The 19,659-nt window shown below is 35.1% G+C and overlaps 1 protein-coding gene across 1 annotated transcript; it reads right to left on the bottom strand.

Annotated features, from left to right (window-relative positions):
• Positions 1-4,387: 4,387 nt before the first annotated feature.
• LOC117571368 (protein spaetzle 5) lies at positions 4,388-19,261 on the bottom strand. The gene is made up of 7 exons (XM_034253483.2): positions 18,841-19,261; positions 11,725-12,018; positions 11,553-11,656; positions 10,577-10,627; positions 8,579-8,830; positions 7,955-8,524; positions 4,388-5,065 (listed from the first exon to the last, which is right to left on the bottom strand). Exons 2-7 carry the CDS (start codon positions 11,800-11,802, stop codon positions 4,897-4,899), a joined length of 1,224 nt encoding a protein of 407 aa, XP_034109374.1. The 5' UTR covers positions 11,803-12,018; positions 18,841-19,261; the 3' UTR covers positions 4,388-4,896.
• Between the last annotated feature and the right edge of the window lie 398 nt (positions 19,262-19,659).

Consider the following 19,659-nt stretch of genomic DNA (forward strand, 5'->3'; position numbering starts at 1 on the left):
TCGTTTCACGCTAGCTCTCTCTCGCTCTGTGGTCGTTGCCAGGCATTTGTTTTTGCTCTGGCTAAAAACACAAAAACAAAACGAATGAAAAAAAAAAACTTCAGCTGCTCCTCAATGGAGTTGGAAACTGGACACAGCGAGCAAAACTGAGCTGAGCGATGATGATTGCAATGACGTTGCTTCTGCTTTTGCCTTTGCTTTTGCTGACCACTTTGCAGTTGCATTCGCAGCTGAAGTTGATGTTAGACTCAAGCATTTTAGTCTTAGACAATACGATTGGATTTATTCTCGCAGACAGCTGACTGACTGTCATTTTAATTGTGGCAAATTTTGCAGTCGCCCTCTCTCATTCTCTTTCCTCCTCTCGCTCTCTTCTTTGCTTTTCGCATTACCTGGAGATTTGTCAATGTCGTTGGCTCTCTCTGTTCTCTCCTGTGTCCTCTGTGTTCATTGTCCTTTACCTGGACGCACTGCTGCGTATTGGAACAATGCTTTTCCATTTCGTGATGCTAATCACTGCTAAAACTCAATACTCACACACACACACATTAACCCTCACACGCACACATTTACACACTCTCTATGCTGCTCAGTGGGTGGGTATGTCCGACTGCGCCAGTTTCGCATTGTTCAGTTGCTTTTCGGCTTCCCTCACTTGCCATTTGCCACAAACTGTGCACACACATTTCAACATTTCCACAACAGGTACGAATCAACGAGGACAACGAGGACAACCTCGCACCTTGCCTCCTAAATTGTAAGGGCATTAAAGCACATCTACTGCTGTGCTCCGTAATTAAAGGGTATATTCGCATCTGAAATTCGTCGTTGCATGCCAAGCCAACAATTAAAGTTTCTTATTGTACATTTCAAAAACTTGTTAGCGGGATATAATAAATTAGCAAAATAGTGGCATCAATATGTTTTTGCATCTTTCAGATACTGAAGAGCTAAGCGGATTTATTAACAAAATAAGGGTAGAGTGGTTCCACTCAAATAAAGCTGAGTAAGTCTTTACTTTTATTAAAAATATTTGTTAAACAATCTTTTAAGGTGTATCCTTAGTGTATCCTTAGTAAAGTAAGGTACTCTGTTACTTAAAAGTATCTTTGTTGATATCTTTGAAATATACACAAAAAAAAGTATCTTCCACTGTGTTGATATTATTTACACAGAATGAAAAAACGTGCTAAATTCAAGAATAAATTCTTGTATCAAGATTGTTTGATGCCAAAATTGAAGCAAGAAGGTTTATTCTTAAACAAAAAGAATCTAGATTGTCCAATCTTTAAATGCTGTAGATGTGCAAAAAAATTAGAACTAATTATATTTACATTTTTATTAAGAAACTCATTTTTATGGCAATGCTAGGCAACACCCAATAGTCTTAGAATATATGTATATTTATCTCTGACCAAACTAGCAACAAACTAAAATAATGTTGACAAAGGGTCATTAGCAAAATTATCTCTTCAATATAAACAATTTTTTTTTAAATTATTAGCTCGCTATATATGTTGTCTTTATTACAGCAATAAGCTCCTTAAATTGAACTAATGTAATTCGACACGTAGCCAAACAAATCTTGTCAATAGAAAATGTATTTGAAAAAATTGAATTTTTGATGAAATGAATCAAAAGAAGAAAGGAGATTGACTGGAATATTCATATATGATATATTCATTACATTATTCATTAATTATCTATTTCAATGAAATTACATCGTTTTGCTAAGGAGTGATTCTCCAATATATCTTGTTCATTTATAAATGTATTTCTTTTAAATGAAATACGGAATTAATGATTTCTGGATCAGCTTGCTGTTTGTGAAATATTCATTACAAAAAAGAACTTATTAAATTATCATGAATTATTTCGATATGGAGACATTGTCAAATATATCTTGTCAATATCGAAATGCATTTTTACTAAATGAATTTTAGACTTACATCCATTAGATTAGCTAATTAAGCGTTGTTTTCTACTACGAAATAAGCTTTCTTCATTAATAAAAATTTTTAAACAAATTTCTACTACTTTCTACTTTCTTCATTAATAAAAATACTTTTCTAAGGCGACATTAGAAAGAATATATTTTCGATAAAAAATGTATTTTCAACGAAATTAAATTTAGAATTTATTTTGAAAGGATCAACATGCAATCTTCCTTACTACACTGAGTTCTTTAAATTAAACGTGAATTACTTTGGTAAGAATGGAATGACAAGATATGCGATACATATCTGGTCAATATAAAAAAGTATTTTTAGGAAATTAAACTTAGACATTATATTCCAAAAATCAGCTCTATATATATGATGTGTTGATTATAACAACGAACTCTTTAAATTGAACACGAATTTTACTTTTGATCAACTCAACTTGTTTCTAAAGCAATTTATGTTGTAACCCAAAGCATAAATTGCCTTTTTTTTGGGAATTATCGTTATTAGTAAGAGCAATAAACAAAAGTTGGTTAGCAGCATTTCCTCTGGCATCAACTGCGATAGAATGTGAGTAAATACACACACAGCAAACGCATGAGGATATCTGGGAAATATTCCACATTCGGCCTGCTGCAATTCCATGACGATAGCGATGAGGATGGCGATGAGGATGAGGATGGCGATGAGGATGAGGATGAGGATGTCGATGGCGTTGCCCATCAATCGATGTTGCATTCAGCCCTCCGATTGTGCCATCCGCCTGCAATCGAGGACCCTTTTTTGTGTTTCTGCATTTTGCGCGTGACACCTGATGTTATTTTACGATTATTGTTTTTGGATTTATGAAACATAATTCCAATTGCAGCAGCAACAACAACAGCAACAACAAAGACAACAGCAGCAGGTGCTTGTCAATGTTGTTCTTGCGTTGTCGCTGCCAATATTACTGTTGTATTTGCAATTATTATTTAAGTGCGACACACCGAAAATTCCATTAATTATAATACCGCATTGTGGCTGCTGTTGCTGCTATCGATGTTGCTTTTGCTTCTCGCTCTGGGCTCAATCATCAAATTGACGATTTGCATATTGCAAACTGAATGATTTCAGCGACAATTCGAGACAATTCGCGATGGCGATGGACAGTTAAGTTGGCAATAATAACCAACGAAATGTAAAAAGGAATAATGCAGGCGAATAATCGGGCTTCGTATATAATTAATGCCTAAGCTGATCATAAAGGTAGCATTTAAAATACATTGGTAAATAGTCAGTGAAATTAAGTGGGATTGTTTTTTGATGAAAAATTTTAAAAATATAATGAAAAGTTAAGAGTTTTGTATTAAGGAACATTATCGAAAATATGTATCTTTAAACTTATCTTCTTTTTGATAATTTTTTATACTTGATAAGAGAAAAATTAAAAAAATAAATGGGTCTAATTAACAATAAATGAAGTCAAAAGAAGCTTATTAAAGAAAATGATATCAAATGTGAATGTATGTACATATCATTATAAGTAGATAATAAATAAATTGGAATTTATTCTAGATGCACAAATAACTAGGGATATTATGCTGATCTGAATTTTGAGCTGAACTTTTAATAATTTGCTAAGAACTGAAATTAATACTTAGACTGCGAATTAAAGAAATTAATAAATTATGCACAAAAAATCTGTTATTCCATAGTGATGACAAAATTTAATTTTTTAATAAAATAATAAGTAAGTACGAAAGCTGCAGTCGAGTGTTCTTAAAAACAAAATCATGCGGTATTATTCTTAAAATATTCCAAATAAATACTGAATACTGAATACTGAAAATATACTGAATACTGAAAATATACTGAAAGTGCACATGGTCAGCCAATTGAATGTATGGTCGACTGTGCGACAAGACAGTGCGGTATTTTTTCTAAAGTATACCGAATACATATACTAAAAAAATACTAAGAATGTGCAAGCTCAGTCATTTTAATACATGGAAGACTGTAAGGACCCGCCAGCCATTTTAAAAAAGAAAAATACTGTGGTATTTTTTCTTAAAATATACCGAATTAGTATATAAAAAATACTATAAATGTACATGATCAGCCAAATGTATAGAAACAACCCATTATCGTATTATTCTTAAAGTATACATAATGTAAAGTATACCAAAAAATACTAAACAAATGTTTCATGATTAAACGAATGAATGTTTAACAAAATGTTGTAACATTGCAGATAAAATATATTTTTAACTAATTTACTTTATGAAAAATAAACAATTGTTATTGGAATTTATTAATAGTTGTACCTAAAAACATATTAACATTCAACATACATTCTACGATGATACTTACCATATCACTTCGCTCCATCAAAAACCTTTCAAAGTGCATTGCAAAGTCACCGCAATTGCCATTGGAAAAATACGATTTCAAATTATTTCGTTCGTTTATTGAATAGTATTTTCATTATGCTGCTGCTGCCTTTGTTGATGTTGTTGATTTATCTTTATTCTCTCTATCTCTGCTTTGTGTTTTTGATTTTAAATTAAATGTAAAACTACAGTACATGCGTGTGTGTGTGTGTATGAAGTGGTGTGTGTGTGTGAGAATATTCTTATGTGTTGTTGTTGCTGTTAAATTTAGTTATCAATTATGTGCTGCAAAAATCATTTTCATATCGAATTTCAACGCTCAATAATTATGATGATGACAACGACGACGACAACCCAAATAGAGTTTGCAGTTGCTGTCGTTGGTTGCTGATGTTGTTGCTGTTGCTGCTGTTGTTGCTGCTGTCTTTCCCCCCTGTATTTTCGCTGTCCTCTCTCTCTCACTCGCTGAATGAACATTGGGCCCAGTTCCGGTCCTGTTGCTCCCACTGCGATTCAGCTGCTGCTCTCGATGTTGTTGCTGCTGTTGCTGTTACTCTTATTGTTGCTGTTGCTGTTGCTGCTGCTTAATTTGCGGCTATCGTGCAGACGCAACAACTGGGAAACCAGAACGTGTCCGTGTAGAGATTTTGGCCGTTGCCCTGCAGCGCAATTAAACGTTTTTGTACGAACTTCTGCTCGCACCTGGAGTTGTATCCATTGGGCAAGTCGCACAGGTTCGAGCATGTGTTTGAGCTGTAACGGCCAAGCGGGAAAATTATAACGAAAACAGAACAGAGAAAACGGAAACAGAAACACAGAAAACAACCAAATGCGAAAAATCAACAACTCTTTGGGAACATTTAGAGTTGTGGGTCGACACACTCACAATAAATAACCGCGAAAGGTTCACAAAACTCACTTGAAAAAAAGAAAACAAAACTGACAGAGAGAGAGAGAAGAAGCGCCGGCTGCAAAGTTGAAAGTTTAACGAACTCGTTAAAACGGGAATCGCACAATAATTGATAAGGAGTTAAGGCAACGGTATATATTCTTTGCCTCAAACGCAATCGCAACCAGCTGTTGCTAGTTCCTTACGCAGGGTTTAAGATTTATGCGCCACTGCGTTCAGGTGCTCATTTGGTTAAGCAAATTGTGCGCTAAGTACTCTCTCTGAACTCCCGAAGGGGGAAAAAGCGAGAAGGCGAGGAAAGGCGAGGAGAAACAAGTAAGACAGTTACAGTCGAGTGTGCTCGACTGTGAGATACCCGCTACCCATTTTTAATAAAGGCAAAATATTGCGGTATTATTTTCAAAATATAAAAATACTAAAAAATATACCAAACGATATATTTGGTTTATTGATATAGTACCGCATTCAAAATATACCATAGACGGCACAATATACCAGATTGTCAGCCAAAGCAACTAAGACACCTTGTAAGTAGGCGCTTTTGCCCATACAAAAGTATTCCTTTAATAACTTCGACAATTTTTATCTGATCCCAAGCAAATTTTTAGGAATCATAACTACTATAGTTATTATTATATATACCAAAATTCGCAACTCTACCTTTAAAATTACACTTGTTATTCGAATTTTTTTGATTTGCGGGGGCGGAAGTGGGCGTGGCGAAAATTTGAAACAAACTTGATCTGCGTGCAAACATAACAAATGCTGTCGAAAAAAAATTATAGCTCCATCTCTTATAGTCTCTGAGATCCAGTGTTTCATACGGACGGACGGACAGACGGACAGACACACAGACGGACATGGCTAGATCGTCTCGGCTGTTGACGCTGATCAAGAATATATATACTTTATTGGGTCGGAGATGCTTCGTTCTACCTGTTACATACATTTCCTGCCGGCACAAAGTTATAATACCCTTCTACCCTATGGGTAGCGGGTATAAAAAGAGGGCAGGGATTCGCTTCGGACTAAGGGCAAACAATTAGGGCACGCATTGACCGACCCCAGCATACATTCGACTCTGGAATGCAGCCAGCTCTCAATGCTCATTGCACTGGCTCAACTGAATCGTCACCCTATTTTTACCTCTGTTTGCGCTTTTTATTCCACTGCGCTGGCTAAAAGGTTCTTCGAGTTTGAGTTCGAGTAGCGCACGCATGACAGCGGCGACAAAAGGGGGAAACGAAACGAAACGAAACGAAACGAGACGAATGTCAATCTTCTTGTGCTCTCTTTTCGGGGTGTTATAATTCGTTTAGCCGCAATTATGACACAAAACACCGTTCCACATACCCATACACATACTTCTACTTGCAGTCTCTGCCCACGTGCCCAAGCCTATAGAGCCAGCAGAGACCAGCAAAACCCATAGGGTACTGCATACTCGTAGAGGGTTTCCCCCTAACTAACTCGTCAGCACATTTACCGCGTTAAGGGGAAACATTCTCAAATACTCACACACACACATTTTCAACGCTGTCCTGCTGCGTATTGACTGCGGGAGAGAGGGAGAGGGAGAGACGAAGAGGGGAGCTACGCTGATAGCGATACCTTTGCACTGATTACAAGTGTTGTGTCGAAATCAATTAACCATTATCACAAAAGAAAACAATAAACCAGAAAAAAAGTGAATTAAAAAAACTCCTTTACAGTATTTGGAAAAGTATAAATAGTAATGCTGAAGATAGAATTCAGATTTTTGCAGGGTAATTTTGAAGTATAGAAATGTTTTCAAAATCAAAATGCAATCAATGGATTATGGCACTCTAATAATAGAGTAAAGAAGTAAAGTATGTAAGGTCTTTAATAAGCGGATTGAAATTTTAATACTTTTGTGAAAGAAAATAGGTATAGAAAGTCTTAATATGAATTAATTTATACTATTTTTGTATGACGAATTTCTATTAAAAATGTATTTAAACTTAAAGAAAGTTTGTCGAATTCGATTCAATTGGAAGTTTATAGAATTCGATTTGATCATTCGATTTGAGTTATGTAATGCAAGAATAATTAAGTTTTTCAATATTCAATAAAGCAAATTGAAATACAGAATACAGATAGGTACTTCTTTTCTTTACTCTATTATGCAGAATATAGATAGGTACTATACTTCTTTTCTTTACTCTATTATTAGAGTCCCGTAATCTATTGAATTTTCCCTTCGATAACATCTGAATACATCAAAAAACCAAGCAAAACTCTTTATACAATGTTAAACATATATAGTGACTATTCAAACATTGGATTTGCTAACCATTTAATCTAATTTGTGGGTTGCGTATAATATAAAGCGTGTATAAGAAATTTAGGAAGTTTTTGTTCTAGGCATTTTCTGGAGGAGCATTTAGGATATTACCTTTCTTCAAAAAGTAGATCTTTTAATGCAATTTTCTCTAAATTGCATTGTACAATTTTTCCAGTGAAGCGAGCCATCGACTTAAAAGGCAACTGAATTTTCATATTTAAATTTTGTGCCTTGCTTCGTCAAGCAGTACACAAGCAGTTCACTCACATGTCTGCCTGCATACACTGCTTGCTCTTGTGCGCGACTGCACAGCTTAGCTCAGACACAAACCACAACGACAACTGTTAGCCAACAGAAAACGCTCACAAATCGTTTGAGAAAAACGCGTGAAATGTTAACAGAATTCAGCTACTAGGGGAATACTTACGCACAGAGCTCCGCCTTGACCATTTGACGGGCGGTGTTCTCCTCGTTGACCACAAACATCCAATTGCCGCGTGAATTGAGCGCAGCTTGTGGCGTTATAAACTGCGATGTGGTTTCGCAGAGCGTTGAGCGCGTTGGACTCTGTCGCTTGGTGCGCTGAATTTTCTTGTTATTGTTGTTGTTGCTGTCGCTGACACCCACAATGTCTAAGAGATCCATGTTGAGCGACACATCACGCGTGTTGCGCTCCTCCTTCTCCTTTTCCTTCTCCTTCTCCAGCTCTCGCTTCGTCTCCTCCTCATGCTCAGCCAAAAGCTGCTTGGCCAACTCCTGTTCGGCAATTTCCCGCTCCAGCTGCTCGGCTGTGGCCTGAATGGCCTTCTGCTTGAGACTCAGATCGCGCACAAGACGCTTCAGCCAGAGTGTGGCATTATAAGGCGTCTTGCCATTGTTGTAATACAATCCACTCGATGCCCCTCCAGCTGCTGCCGAAGCTCCCGCTCCTCCTCCTCCTCCACCACCTGACTGTTGATTGCCCTGACGCTGACCGGCGGATGTGTAGAGCAGATAGCTGGAAAAGGAAAAGGATTTAGAAGTGAGAATGTTGACCAAGAAAGCTACTCACGTGGGTGACTCGGTGGTGGCAGCGTGCGGGGCAAAGAGAGAGTTGCCGCTGCCACGATGTGGCACGCCCCCGAAGGGCGTTTGATAGCTGTAGCCATTGAAGTCTTGTCCATTGCCATAGTCACGCTGCGGAAATATGTACTTGGGATCATAGAAGACGGACGTGACCGATGTGAACTCCTCCCAGGTCTCGTCCACCAGCAAAGAGGCCGCCTCATAGCCCCATTTGCGTACTAGACTCTTGATGAGATATCTGCAAAAGAAAAGTGTGAAGACAATGGCGATGATGCAAGAGATCTGTATGCGTCGATAGCTTGGGAAAGATGACTTATGCAATGGGGAAAGACATCGAGGAAGTCGGACAAGTAGGCAATTTGTTTGTGCCATTAAATCATGTTTAATATTCAGCTGATCGCTTGCATGAATAAGGTAAATACGATTACAGTTATTCATAAATTGATATGAGTACTCGCACTCACACTTCTTATCAACGGATGCCATCGCACATGCCTGTCACGTGCCACAGCAAAGCAACAACTAAAATCATACTCGTAAAATAAAAAGTTGAGGTGAAAACGGCCTCCGGCATTTCCCATATGGAATTTTGTTGATATTTATTTATTATTTTTGTTGTTGTATTTGTTTTTTAGAATTATGCAATCACCAAATTCCGTAGGCATCATAAAAATGACTACTTAATTGCTCAGACTGGCGCCAAATTGCGGCCTTAGCTCGGCGTCGAGCTTATCATAGACATTAACATGCACATTATCATTATCAAAATTTCATTTTCATTGCGTGCAGTCGCAGTCGCAGACGCAGCAACTAACGCACATATTATTTAAATCGAAGAAATTTTCTCTAAAAATAGCAACACATGTGGATAGTCACGCCAGACTCTGACACAAGCCCAAATCAAACTCATTTGAATATGATCAGCGCTGATGGAATTCTTGCAACAGCGACAGATAAATGCTCTTTAAGACTGGCCAGAGCTATGTGTGTTATAATTATTTATGAAGAGTTGTAAAAGGAAAACCATTTTGGAATATTTGTTATAAGTTCTTGGTTAAAGAAAAATCTTTTACGCTAATTTAAATCATTAAAATTCACATAATTTAGAACTCATTATAGTACACACTAGAATTTAAAAGTGCACTGCTTGCAATTGCAGTGAAGAACTTTACAATGCACTGCTTACAGTTTGATGTGTACTGCATAGCAAGTTGTGCATTTGATTCTTAGGCAAAGCTCAGACATAATTATATCTTTGAAATTAAATCATTTTAAATTAAAAATAATGCAACATAGAAATAAAAAAATAGTTGAAAAAATCAATATGAAATAAATTTTCAAAGTACATATTTGCTTTCAATGGAATTAATTTAAATTAATTAGTGTTACTTATTAAAAAGGCAACAACTTGAGTAGTTTAGAATAAAATCAACCTTTTCTTTTGCCTTAGCTGCTATACCCCGCGGGTAGTGTATAAAAATGCTAAGTTATGCAGAGAGGCATTCATAAATATTCGAGAAGCACGCGGTGCGTCGTCACAGACAAAGTGTCTTGAACTGTCAATTCAAGTTTATTGGGTCAAGGAGCTCTGCCAGCTGGTCGAGCAGCATCAACCACCGCACAGCAGCAGCAGCATCACATCACAGCTTTGACTTGCGAGTACGTGAGCTAGCGTCGCGGAAACAGCAAAAGCAGTTAGTTAGCAGCTAGCAACTAGTCTAGAGACGATGCAAAAACAAGTTTTATTTTCGGCAGTTTGATTTTTTTCTTTTTTTTTTTTTTTTTTTTTTTTTTTGAGATCGTGCTGTGCTGTGTTTCGGTATTGAGCCGACGGACAAACATTTGTTTGAAATGCATTTGCATTTATTTTGTTGCTTGTGGTTTCCTCAACTTGTTGTTGTTGTTGTTGTTGTTGTTGCTACATTAAGTGTGTTATTTATGTGTGTTGGCATTGTGTGGCCATTAGCCGGCTCGAAAAACTTACGTGGGATAGTTATCGACATGCTCGCAATAGGTTTTGCCGGGCCTGGCACAGCTGCAAGCAGAGAAGATATCACATTGTAAATAAGTGCAAAATATACGAAATTAATATAACCCAAAACTACTAAAAATATACAAAAAGACTACATTTGGTATAATGACAGACAAATAGTAAATCCAAAAGACTGCAAAATGTACCATATAACAAATCAATTAACCGCAAAAATACTAAAAATATACCAAATTCAGTATTTGGTATATTGATATACCACTACATTCAAAATATACCAAATATACCAGATTGTCAGAATGGATGGACAGACAGATTGACATGTGCGGTGTTAATTTTAAAATATGCTAAATTAATACACTGCAAAAATACTAAAAATAATACCAAATCTTATGTTTTTGGTATATTGATATAGTACTGCACTAAAAATAAATCATAGAATACAAAATATACCAGGGCTATATTTGGTATTAATAATATAGTACCACATTCAAAATACACCATAGAGTGCAAAATATACCATAAACCAAATTAATATAGAATATTTGGTGTATTCATATAGTACCACATTCAAAAAAATACTATAGAGTACAAATATACCAGATTGCCAGAGTATTAGCCTTTGAAATCTAGGTGCTCATACGGACGGACTGACAGTATATTTAAATGTATTAGTATATCAATATACCAAATACAGCTTTTGGCATATTTTTAGTATTTTTGCGGTTAATTGGTTTGTTATATGGTACATTTTGCAGTCTTTAGTATATTTTGGATATACTATTTGTATGTCATTATACCAAATATAGCGGTATTCAATCTCAAAAATTACAAAAAATATACTAAAATATATATTTTGCATATTTATAAACTACTACATTCAAAATATACCACTTGACAGAGTGTTAGTCTCTGATTCATATCACTATGAGTATTCCACATAAATACGATTTAGTTATGTCTCACTTACTTGGGCGTTTGTCCTGGAGGCGCTGGCAGAAACTGGCAAGGCGGCGCCCCATATAAGCCGCATGATGGCGGTGAGCTGAAGGCAACTGTAGTACAAGCTAATATCTGCAAAGGTTTGAATTTGTATATGTATAAAGGAGAGAAGAAAGGAGAAGAGGAGAAGGGGCACTCACCACATAGGTAAAGAGAATTCCACTATAACTACTAGAAGTGTCGAGACGGAGACGGAGACGTGTAATACTCTTTGTCATTGTCAATTCATTCGTCGTTGGGTTTTCGGATTGGGATTTGCATTTGCATTTGCGCGTTTGCGTTTTGCTGTTCAGATTCAGATTCAGATACCCAACTTGACTTGACTTTAGATAGTTTGATTTTTGCTTCTCTCTCCTTTTTTTTTGTGCTTTTTCGACTGTCTTATTTTTGGTTTGTTTGGCAGCAGCGGCGTGATGTCAGTTTTGGCTGATGAGCTGAAAGTGAGTGTCGAGTAATGTCGAGTGTTGGATTTTGTTAAAGCTTTTTGTTTCGAGAGGAGAAATTGCAATAAATCACTTAATTATGTACGTATCATTTATACTAAGTCAACTTGTTTCGCCATTTGTTTACACAGCATGCCATTAACTACGCTTACACCTCAATCAGATCTTTACAATATGTGATTAACAGATTAATGGATATCGGTGCTTGGCTACTTTGAATATTGTGTAAGGCATCTGCTATATAAAAGAGTATACTTTGAAATAATTTCTGATATTTAGACAATATGTTTATGGACTTGTTTTTAATAATTGGTTGACACTTAAATAATATAGAAGCCTTCAAATTAAAACTGAAACTATTTACTTAACAATAAAATAGGTATAAAAGTCTTTCTATTAAGATAAACTAAAAGTATTATTAATTTACTAATAATTATGGCATATACCTCAACTCCTAGAATTTCAAAGATACAGTAATCTGAATACGTTTGTAATCAATTTAGTGATTCCATAGTAAAAAAGTTAAGAGAGCACAAGCAAATTGTATTTGGAAAAATATTATCAATATCAATCTTATCCGGAAGAGATTATTATTATTCGTATTTTATTGAAATAACAAATACAATTTTTTCTTGCAATGAAATAAGCTAGAGCAACTATTGCCTTAAGCTTTAAGATATTAAAGTTGCCATCTAAATTGTATTTCTGTTTCTTTAGCTAACGCTTAAGATAATTACTTAAATTCAATTGAGTTGAGCTATGTCTTTGTAGAGTAAAATAAAAGTATTGATAGCTTTAATAAAAGAAGCGCTGTCGAATAAAATTATTAATCTATCTATTATGGTCTCTGAGATCTAGGTGTTCATACAGACGGACGGACAGATGAACAGACAGACATGGCTGTTGACCCTATGAAGAATATAAAAGGGTCAGAGATGCCTCCTTCTGTCTGTCTACAAAGCTATAATATCTTTTTTCCAAAAGGTAGTTGGTATAACTGATCTTAATTCCGGCATTCGTTTAAAGTATTTATTTTTGAATTTTAATACTGTTGGCAGTTTTAATATACTTAATTTAAATGAAGCTTTCAGTTTCATTAACAAACTTTGCATTTTTTAATTAGCTAAGCTCAATTTAAGCGACCTCTTCGGGGCAGATTTTATTAATATGACTTTTAATGCAACGTCTTCACAATATAGATACATTCTTTAAGCACGTGATTGATTGGAAGACAAATTTCGATCAACCCTTAAATTTTCAAAAAGTTAAAATGGGTCTATTATAACAATTTACCCTATATAAAATTGTATTTTCATTTGAAGTTTTTAAAAAAAAACTTTTAGTTTCTTTGACTAATGTTTCCATTGTTCATTGATTATTTGCTTTTCCGCCTTGGTATCCTAACACTAAGTTTAACTAAGTACTTTAGAGTACTATTAGCTCATAAGCTAAGCTCAATTTCTGCAACCTCTTCGGATGATGCAATGCAAATACTTGAAGTTTGCTTGTCATAAATTTTCGCATTGTTGACGCGGAAAATGGAAAACTTCACGCCGTTTGTAGAGCAAACAATTGCAATGTGAAGAATGACAACAATATTAATAAGTGTGTTTTCCACACTCTGTCTTCAAGTCGAAGTTGGGAACCTCAAAGGCGCTAATTTTATTAAAGGCGGCCGAGTTCAGTTGAGGTTGTGACGCGAGTCGAGACAATTGCGAAAATAAATTGCTAAAAGTGAAAGCGAAGACTCAGACTGAGACTCGGATGCTGACGTTACCAATATTTATATGCCACGCCCACTCGCTCGACTGGGTCGTAAATCACAAGTCAAAAGCTGCTAATACAATGGGCAATGCCAAGTTGCAGTTGCTGCTGCAACTTCAAAAGCTGTTGTCGGTGGGCGTTTTAATTGGCATCGCAAACAATCGATATATTAACAAATGGTTTCAATTGTCGAACGTGATTAATATGATTATTAAATAGCTGCTAATTGAGTAAGCTGCAAATCGAAATTAGAGCAGAGTCTATAATTGTGTCATCAACTAAATTGCATTTGTATTTTATGGGCAATTCCCCGAATAGAATATTATGATTGCATAAAGCTAATTAATTGCTTTGTGTTTGCGTGTTTGTGTTTTTGGCAGAGAGCTCACATGTAAGTCCCCAGTTTTGATAACCGTTACGAATCGCGAGTAGCTACCGCAAATAGTAATAAAAATAAATATTAAAATGATAATCAGAATATAAATACCAAAGCTGAAAAGGCTGCTCAAATCAAGAGCAAAGCAAATCGAAACAATGCGATCGAGTTGACTATTAAAAACCGGATTCCGTGACAAGCGTGTGTCTCTCAGTGCCAGGCCAAGTGTTATAGATCCAAGAGATCAACAATGCGAAATACTAACAAAAAAAAAAAAAAACAAGTAAGAAAACTACAGTCGAGTGTGCGTGACTGTGAAATACCCGCTACTTATTGTAAATAAGTGCAAAATATACGAAATTAATATACCAAAAAAATACTAAAAATATACGAAACAGTATATTCGGTATATTGGTATACAAATAGTATATCCAAAATACACTAAAGACTGCAAAATAAACCATATGGCAAATCAATGAACCGCAAAAATACTAAAAATATATCAAAGGTTGTATTTGGTATATTGATATACTACTACATACAAAATATACCATAGAGGACCAGATATACCAGATTCTCTGAATGGATGGTCAGACAGACGGACATATGCGATATTAAATTTAAAAGATACCAAAATAATATACCACAAAAATACTAAAAATATACAAAACACTATATTCGGTATATTGGTATACGAATGGTATATCCAAAATACACTGAAGACTGTGAAATATACCATATAGCAAATGAATAAACCACAAAAATATCAAATTAATATGCCACAAATATACTAAAAATAATACCAAATCTTATGTTTTTGGTATATTGATATAGTATTACTGTCAAAATAAATCATAGAATACAAAATATACTAAACTAAAATACCTTAAAAATATACCAGGGCTATATTTGGTATTAATAATATATTCACAACATTCAAAATACACCATAGAGTGCAAAATATATCATAAATCAAATTAATATATTTGGTATATTGATATACATATGTAGTACCACATTCAAAAAATACCATGGATTGCCAGAGTGTTAGTCTTTGAAATCTAGGTGCTCATACGGACAGGCTGACGGGCAGACGGATATGTGAGGTATTAATTTAAAAATTCCCGAAACTCAAAAATTACAAAAAAATATACTAAAATATATATTTAGCATATTTATAAAGTAGTACATTCACAATATACTACTTGACAGAGTGTTAGTCTCTGAAATCTAGGTGTTCATACGGTCAGACAAACGCTTATCAAAAATATAAATATAGAGTATGTTCAGTCTATAGGGTAGGAGATGACTTCTTCTGCCTATTATAATACCCTTTTACCCTATGGGTTACCGGGTATTCAAAAGCATGCTACAATTAGATACAGCGACAACAAACAGGCTGTGTTTTCGAATCAGCTCCGTCATGTCATTGCGTCTCAATAGACAAGAGAATGAATGAGAGACACCTGCTGCCCGTGGTTGTCTGATAGGATTTCCGGGATCGCTGAGCGTGGTCAAGGCTTCAGCTTGGGGCTGTGGCTGTGACTGTGGCTGGAGGCTGTTGTATGAATAGTACTTGGACAGCTTGTCACTTTCGTTTTCCATAAATCAATCAACTATGAAACGCTGTCGCTATCATTGTCGTTGTCGCACACAAAGGCCTCCACCACAACAAAAGGCCCATAAAATTCCATGCGCAAATGAACACAGCATCGACAACAACTTCGACTACGACTACGACAACATTTGAACCATTTGCGGCAGTTGTGCCATTTGGGCTTTTGGCCATTTAGCGACATTGTCGTCATTCATCGCCTCCTCCATCTGCTAATGGTGTCGACTCGCCCAGCATTGACTCCACTCAACTCTGACACATACTTAGTTGCACCCACGCTTCACGCTTCACACGCCACATGCCACACTAACTCTTGGTATTTCCCATGTTGCGCAGGCGCCGCTCAGAGACAACCACAGCATCGACCACAGCACAGCACAGCGCAGTCTGTTCATCAGCTCATAAATCATAAAATTGCCTTTTGTTGTCGTTGTTGTCTTTCTTGGCTGCTGTTCGAGCAATTTTATGGCTTATTGAGTATTTAGCCATTTTGCACGGCATTAAGTCATTTGTCCAAAAAAGCACACAAAAAAAAAACCGAATGCATAGAAAATTCGCGAGCATTTTCGCAATCAGACAATTTGCAAGATATTAAGAGTCAAGAACTCTTGCCCACTCATAAAATGCATTTTTGCATAATTACTCGAACTTGACGTCACGTCATTATGGCCCACAAATTATATGGCCACAATAAACACATTATTGTTATTGCCAAAAAATTATGGCTGTCAAATTTTTATCTATTCGCAAAATCTTTGGTAGTAAATTTTTGAATTTTGTGCGAATTTTTTCATTTGCAAAATATGTTTGTTTAATATGGTATTTCGTCTTTGTAGTACGATTTTTTTAAACAGCATTTTAAATTGTAATAATATCAATAAAAAGTGTGGAAGGAAATAAATGCAATTGTTTCAAACAAAGCAACTCATAAATATTATATTAAAATTAAGTAATAAAGCTGCACTCAATTGTGTTCGGTTGTGAGATACTCGCTACCCATTTTTGACTAAAGTAAATCAGTGGTATACCAAGAAAAATACTGAAATATATCGAATACTATATTTGGAATCGATCGAATACTATATTTGGATCGATATACTATTACATTAAAAATATACCATAACGTTAAAAATACGACAGATTGACAACCAACGGAACAAAGAGCCGATTCTTAAAGCTTCTCAAATGTATATTTGATTACAATCAATTATATAGTTAATATTGTAAGTACTAGAAATCGAAAAAATCGAAATCAACAGTAAATTATAAAAATTCGTTGAATTTGGAATGGAATTCTAACAAAATGTAAATGTACTTGATTTCATATAAATATATTAATTTTATAATAAATTAAAAAACTTCTCTCTATCTCGATATTGTTATACAACAATTTGTTGAATTTTAAATGTATTTGGATATTAAAACTATACTCGATTTCATCCAAATATATTAACTTTTTACAAATTACTGTTCAAAAATAATAAAAAGTTCATTTCATATTTATATTGTTGTACGAAAAATTTGTTGAAATATTAATTGAAGCCTTAAAAAAATTTATCCGAAAGTTAAGGCTAGATTCCAGTTCATAAAACATAAAACAAAAAGTCTATGAAAAATGACTGTCAAAAAATAATAATAAAAATAATATAATTTCCTTCTAATATCGTGGTATGAAAATTTGTTTAAATTATGAATACATATAAAAAAAGTGTATTAGAAAATAAATGCTTATGAAAATGTAGTGTCATAAATTATATAAAAAAAGTATTTCCATCTTGATATCATTGTATGAACATTTGTTGAGATGTTTAGCAAAAAATATACTATATGGAAATAAAAACTTAATTCTGTTTCCCCAAAATAACCTTTGTTGTTTTATTCTTTCTCAATATCCTGCTCTGAACATTTGTTGGAATGTTGTTTTGTATCTCTGCCCGAAAGTAATACGATCTATCTACTTTGCTTTCATCTCCGAAAAGGTTAAAAGTCTTCGTAGCATAATTTCATGATAGTTTCGAGCTAGTTTGAACAAGATTTTTGCATTTTTCTATAAATTTATCTTATGCAATCTGCTTATGTGGCTTTTCCAAGTAAATATTGTGAATCACAGATACTCGAATAGTTTGTCGAAACTAGAAACTGTGTTTTCTGTCTTTTAATGTATGTACATCAAAATTCGCAATAAAATCCACATAAAATACAATAAAAGAAGAAACTAAAAAACCAGACGATTAATTGCTGATATAATTTTGCCCTTGTCGAGGGAATAACAACAACTTTAACTTTAACTTTAAGTTGAAGTTGAAGTTGTCTGTCTGTTTGACTATTCGTCAGTCTTGAGCTTCGAAAGGTTTTATGGCAACATGTGTGAGGTTGCAACATCACGGAATTCTGGTCACTGCGCGAAGTGATTCAATCAAATTTTCCACAAGCTTCCATAATACACCACAAAAAAAAAAAAAAGACTCCCACTCGCCCTTGTCCATGGATCAATTAGTTTAGCTTTCACCCATTCATTTGGACTTCAATAAAAATGATTTAACTTAATTTGGCACTAATTTGGCAGCTCAGAGTGAAACAGAGACAGAGATAGAGACAGAGACAGAGATGGAGAGACTTGGTTTGGGATTTTGGCAGCTTGGAAAGACAATGGACCAAGCGATATAAATACCGAAATACCAATACCAAAAGATCGCTTCATTATAATTTTTTAAGCATATATTTTATACTTGAGTATAACTGAGAAATTAAGCACGACTTTTCAAGGCTGTCAATGTTTGTTGTTTGTCTCGTTGTTGTTGTTATTGTTGTTGTCTGTGCTTTGTTTTTGTTTCATTGGCTTCATTTTATTTAATTTGTATATGTGTTTCTCTCTGTGTGTGTGTGTTTTCTATTAAATTTTTCGTTACATGTGCTTCAAAGTTTGGCGTACAAATCGAAAGATGTTATAATAAATCAGTCGAATGTTTGTCCGCAGCGAGTTAAATTTATTGTATTTAATTTGCTTTGGCGCTGACGGCGGCAAATTGAAATTAATATGCAATAATTAATTACTCACCTATTGCTTACTAATTTATAAATAAAAATGCTTTCAGTAATTGCGATGCAAACTCAATTCGAATCGAATCTCAATTGATCTTGAGCTGATTTTTGACACAATTTCAAATTTCAAATTCGCACTGCACTGCGAGCGATTTAGAATTAATGCTCGTAATTTAAACAATTTATATTTATATTTTATACATATATATATTTTGTGTTGTTGTTTTCTCTTTCTTTGTTTTGTTTTGATATTTCAATTTGTGATTTTATTGTGGTAGTTTCGTTTTAGCGGCAAAAAGCGATTCACTTGAAAATGCGACTAATTAAAAAACTTAACACGTTCGAAACATAGAAAGGCAAACGCGTCCAAGTCGAAGATTTCAATTTTAATTTCGACAGAGGTTTCGTATTCGTTTTCGATATGTGTATTTGTGTTTCTGTTTCTGTTTTTTTTTGAGTTTCGGTTTCCGTATCACGCGGCTAGCCCAATCGCGGCTGCAGCTCGTAGCCAACTGAGCGTGGGGCCAAAACTTGGCTTCAGCTTCAGTCTATGAAGCCAGCGTTCAAAGCAGCTGCGGTAACAACAAATACTATATATGACAGACGTCATGCCGGTTAGTCAACTGCACTTCGACAGAGAAAGAGAAAGAGTGAGAGAGATAGAGAGAGAGAGAGAGAGAGAGGCCGATCACAATCATGCTCGAGTGAGAAAGAGATTTCTGAGATATCTGTTGACTGATCGCACAACCTATGAACTTTTGACGCAGGGCCCCAAAAAAGTGATTCATAGTGCATCAGCGTAACTTTTGTATCTGTATCTGAATCTATCTTCAGC

Source organism: Drosophila albomicans, chromosome 3 (genome assembly GCF_009650485.2).
Source record: "Drosophila albomicans strain 15112-1751.03 chromosome 3, ASM965048v2, whole genome shotgun sequence".
Classification (NCBI taxonomy): Eukaryota; Metazoa; Arthropoda; class Insecta; order Diptera; family Drosophilidae; genus Drosophila; species Drosophila albomicans.